This window comes from Hyla sarda, chromosome 4 (assembly GCF_029499605.1).
Source record: "Hyla sarda isolate aHylSar1 chromosome 4, aHylSar1.hap1, whole genome shotgun sequence".
Lineage (NCBI taxonomy): Eukaryota > Metazoa > Chordata > Amphibia > Anura > Hylidae > Hyla > Hyla sarda.
The window spans coordinates 340,113,529-340,118,890 of NC_079192.1; the positions used below are offsets into that span (position 1 = coordinate 340,113,529).

Below are 5,362 nucleotides of genomic sequence, written 5' to 3' on the forward strand. Positions count from 1 at the left end.
GTTTTCATTTTTTCACCATACCTTGAGTGCCACAGCATTTTCCTTGGAACTACGTATGCAGGATCCTGGACACGGACCCTAGCTGGAGGCACCTAATCACGCTTGGAACTATATATATATATATATATATATATATATATATATATATATGTACACACAAATCAAAAAATATGTTGCAGTCTCTTGTAATACCTTTTTTATTGGACTTTTGTAGAGACAACAGAATTTTGTAGAGACAAGCTTTCAGGATTCCTCCCTTTATCAAGTCCAATAGACAAGGACTAATGATCAAAGGACTTTATAAATTATCAGGGAGGAATCCCAAAAGTTTGTCTCTACAAAATTCTGTTAGTCCAATAAAAAAGGTATTACAATCTGCATCACTGGACTAATACGGCTACTCACATTTACTATACAGATATACACATACCTGAAGATGGTTTAGAACCCTGTGATGTCACACATGCTTGTGATGATGTCACCGTAAGCTGTACAAGGAGGTGCGCGCCGGCTGCAGTCTCTTCAGTGTGTTTTGCATTCACAACCTGTGGTGCAAAGTGTTTGTTAGAGAGTTTCTATTTGCGATAGAGAATTCAAGATTTTGACCGTTCCTTGTCTGAAGAGAGAACCACAAGGTAAGTCTCAGCCTCTTCTATTCATACATACACAGGGCTTTTTGTTTGACAGTTTTTTTTTATTGTTGTTGCTTTTTTTTTTTAGCAAAAAAAAAACAAGAAATTAATTTCCAAAAGAAATAACAAAAGTTATATTTCTCATAGCATTGTGACAATACTTGGCTTAGGCATTAAACATAATAAAACGCACAGATAGTATCATGACCAGAGCTTTTTCTTGCAAAACTGCTAAAATGCAATTATGCCCAAAAAAGCCCCCAAGAAAAAGAGTCCTAATTCATGAAGTTCTAAAAGATATAAGTCTATGAGAAAGATTTGGTGGTGTAGTAAAAGAATGACAGAAAGATTAGGGTAGAAATATAATATTATATAATAGAATTCTGTGTGTACTAACAATAGAAATACTCCGGGTACTCCGAAAGGGAAAATTTTCAAATCAACTAGTGGCAGAAAGTCATATAGGGGATGGATAGATCCCAATGAGGTGGGGTAGGTTCATTATTAGTAAATGTATATAGCAGGATAGCCCAATTGTATCTACAGTATGAAGTTCACATGGCCCAGTGACCATACAGCCAAGCCCTTATAATCCGCCATTACTAGGACAGATTCAGGGTTATCAGATATTACTATGACCGGAGAGGTTCAGGTTTATCAGATATTACTAGGACCGCACAGGTTCAGGGTTATCAGATATTACTAGGACCGGACAGGTTCAGGGTTATCAGATATTAGTAGGACCGGACAGAATCAGGGTTGTCAGATATTACTAGGACCGGACAGGTTCAGGGTTATCAGATATTACTAGGACCGGACAGGGTCAGGGTTATCACATATTACTAGGACCGGACAGGTTCAGGGTTATCAGATATTACTAGGACCGGACAGGTTCAGGGTTATCAGATATTACTAGTACTGGACAGGTTCAGGGTTATCAGATATTACTAGGACCGGACAGGTTTAGGGTTATCAGATATTACTAGGACCGGACAGGTTCAGGGTTATCAGATATTACTAGGATCGGACAGGTTCAGGGTTATCAGATATTACTAGGACCGGACAGGTTCAGGGTTATCAGATATTACTAGGACCGGACAGGTTCAGGGTTATCAGATATTACTAGGACCGGACAGGTTCAGGGTTATCAGATATTACTAGGACCGGACAGGTTCAGGGTTATCAGATATTACTAGTACTGGACAGGTTCAGGGTTATCAGATATTACTAGGACCGGACAGGTTTAGGGTTATCAGATATTACTAGGACCGGACAGGTTCAGGGTTATCAGATATTACTAGGATCGGACAGGTTCAGGGTTATCAGATATTACTAGGACCGGACAGGTTCAGGGTTATCAGATATTACTAGGACCGGACAGGTTCAGGGTTATCAGATATTACTAGGACCGGACAGGTTCAGGGTTACCAGACATTGGTAACCTCAGGGAAGACGTCTCCATATAAAACACTTATAGAGAAGCGTCTTCTTCTGAGGCTTCCATGGTCTTAATGTTATCTTGTGGTTCGGTGCTGGACTTTTCTGCTCTGTATGAAGGATCTATTGTATAATGACAGGAATGATGACATGTTGTCTAATGTGTTCACTTATCTCTCTCTCTAGTGTTTTCAGGCCCTGACCTGTGACCATGGCCTCTCCACAAGACCCATTGCTGAAGGAGGAGGAAGAAGCAATGGAGGACCATAGTGATATGGATGTAGAAAAGGGCGATATCCCTGAGAGGCAGAACCTGCCATCTCTAAGCGTGATGTCCACCGCACGTTCCATCATCACCGTAGTGATCCTCGCCTTTATTAATTTGCTCATCTATGCAAATCGCTCCAGCGTGGCGGGGGTGCTGCCTTATATACAGAAAGCATATGACACCAATGCTAGTCTGTCCGGCTTATTGAATACATTGTTCATTGGAAGCTACGTGCTGGTCGCACCAATTGCTGGATATTTGGGCGACCACTGTAATAAGAAATATACTGTTTGCGCAGGAGTCATCATTTGGCTGAGCATGACACTTACCCTGTCATTCATCCCTGACGGGTACTTCCTGCTCTTCCTGCTGACGAGTGGACTGGTTGGAGCCGGAGAGGCGACTTTCTGCACCATCGCCCCCTCCATCATTGCAGACCTTTTTACAAGTGACCAGCGGACCCGCATGCTGAACGTGTTTTACTCCGTCATACCTGTGGGCTGCGGACTAGGATACATCATCGGGCCCAAAGTGACTGATGCAGCAAGGGGCGATTGGCACTGGGCATTTCGGGTCACCCCTGGCCTGGGCCTCATAGCTGTGGCTTTGATGATTTTGGTCACAAAGGAGCTTCCAAGAACGACTACAAACGGGAAGAAGAACAACAAATCCCAGAAGTTTGCCAAATGGGCGACAGATCTGAAAAAACTATTTAAAAATCGAAGCTTCATGTTAACCACCATGGGATCGACGGCGGTATCCTTCATAGTGGGAGCCATAGGTGTATGGGGTCCGTCATACCTGACCCACGCACGAACACTCCTACAAGAGAAGGACCCCTGCCGTGCTGAACCGTGTGACTATCACGACATCCTAATATTTGGTGTGGTTACAGTCGTTTCCGGCATTCTGGGAGTTGTAGCAGGGACGGAGATAAGTAAAAGATATCGCAAATTCAACCCACGGGCGGACCCGCTTGTGTGTGGATGCGCGATGATGCTCTCCGCCCCTTTTCTTCTGTTGGCATTGACTTTTGGCAACATCAGCCTCGTTGCCACCAACATCTTCATCTTCATCGGAGAGACGCTTCTGTCAGTAAATTTCACCCTCATATCTGACATTATACTAAAAGTAGTAACTCCGTGGAGGAGATCTTCAGCCCTGGCCGTGCAGATGACAATCTATCACCTCTTAGGTGACGCCGGCAGCCCGTACCTCATCGGCCTGATATCTGACACCTACGAACGAGGATATGCCAAATCCCCTCTTCTGAAATACCGCAGCCTGGAGTATGCCCTCATGACCTGCACCATAATGGCAGTCATCGGAGGGGCCTTCTTCATGGCCACGGCCCTATATATAGAGAGGGACGAAAAAGAAGCAGAGATGGAATCAGAACCTCCGTCATCCTCCTCCTCCTCACTGCTTCCTGCCGATGAGGACCGCGCTTCAGACTGAGGAAAAGTCATTGCTTACCTTTATCTCGTTTACTTCATTAAAAAAAAAATTAAGAAAAAAATAACTGCATTTGTTCTATGTTCCACTTTACCCCTTATTCTCTACCCAGGGGCAGACACAGACAGCAGAGGGCCCTTGTGCAAAGAATGTGCCTGTGCCCCCCCCATCAAAACATCAATTGTTCAGCACCCCCCCTCCATGTGTCACTTACTCAGGTGGACCCCCATATGTCACTTGCTGTATAAGTTTCTAATTATTTATTAAGGCCTCCCATATGCCACAGCTCATTCAAGCCCCCCACATTAGGTAGCATAGATTCCCAACATTAGGTAGCATAGATTCCCCATATTAGGTAGTATAGTTTCCTCACATTAGGTAGCATAGTTTCCCCACATTAGGTAGCACAGATTCCCTACATTAGGTAGCAGTTTCCCCACATTAGGTAGCATAGTTTGCCCACATTAGGTAGCATAGTTTCCCCACAATAGGTAGCACAGATTCCCCACATTAGGTAACATAGTTTCCCCACATTAGGTAGCATAGTTTCCCCACATTAGGTAGCACAGATTCCCCACATTAGGTAACATAGTTTCCCCACATTAGGTAGCATAGTTTCCCCACATTAGGTAGCACAGATTCCCCACATCAGGTAACATAGTTTCCCCACATTAGGTAACATAGTTTCCCCACATTAGGTAGCATAGTTTGCCCACATTAGGTAGCACAGATTCCCCACATTAGGTAACATAGTTTCCCCACATTAGGTAGCATAGTTTCCCCACATTAGGTAGCACAGATTCCCCACATTAGGTAACATAGTTTCCCCACATTAGGTAGCATAGCTTCCCCACATTAGGTAGCATACTTTCCCCACATTAGGTAGCATAGTTTCCCCACATTAGGTAGCACAGATTCCCCACATTAGGTAACATAGTTTCCCCACATTAGGTAGCATAGATTCCTCACATTAGATAGCCATAGCCCCCCAAACACACAGACAGACACAGACACACACAGAGACACACTTACCTGCCCTGCACAGCGCTTCTCCTCTCCGGCAGCGGCCTGACGAGTGACGTCACTGACGTCCTCCTGAGCGGATCTGCAGAAGTACGTGACTTGTGCGACGTCCCTCGTCAGACCCCGGTCGGCCGGAGGCAGACTCACTGTCTAAAGTGCTCACTGCGCTATTATACCCCGTAGATGCTTTAGAACAGTGAGCAGCGGCGGCGACAACCCTACCACGAACCTACTAGGCACAAAAAAAAGGGGCAGCAAAATACTGCCCCTGAAAAGTGCCACCTGGGACTTATGGTCCCACCGGGTCCCATGGTAGGGCCGACCAGAGGCGGCTCTAGACTTTGTGAGGCCTTAGGCGAAACTTGAACATGAGGCCCTGCTTTATTTTCTGCTGAAATTACATGGTGGTCCGGCTGTGAGATGGTTATACTGTGACATCACTGTGCATTATCCCTGTACTGTGACATCACTGTGTATTATCTCTGTACTGTGACATCACTCTGTGTATTATCCCTGTAATGTGACATCACTGTGTATTAACTCTGTA

At 44.8% G+C, this 5,362-nt stretch overlaps 1 protein-coding gene across 1 annotated transcript; it reads left to right on the forward strand.

Annotated features, from left to right (window-relative positions):
* The first annotated feature begins 363 nt into the window (after positions 1-363).
* Positions 364-3,851, forward strand: LOC130267171 (protein spinster homolog 1-like). Its single transcript, XM_056516520.1, has 2 exons — positions 364-635; positions 2,256-3,851. Exon 2 carries the CDS (start codon positions 2,281-2,283, stop codon positions 3,793-3,795), a length of 1,515 nt encoding a protein of 504 aa, XP_056372495.1. The 5' UTR covers positions 364-635; positions 2,256-2,280; the 3' UTR covers positions 3,796-3,851.
* Positions 3,852-5,362: the final 1,511 nt, after the last annotated feature.

Excerpts from the sequence above, each read along its gene's own strand:
- LOC130267171 (XM_056516520.1), top strand. The coding sequence starts at position 2,281 with ATGGCCTCTCCACAAGACCCATTGCTGAAGGAGGAGGAAGAAGCAATG.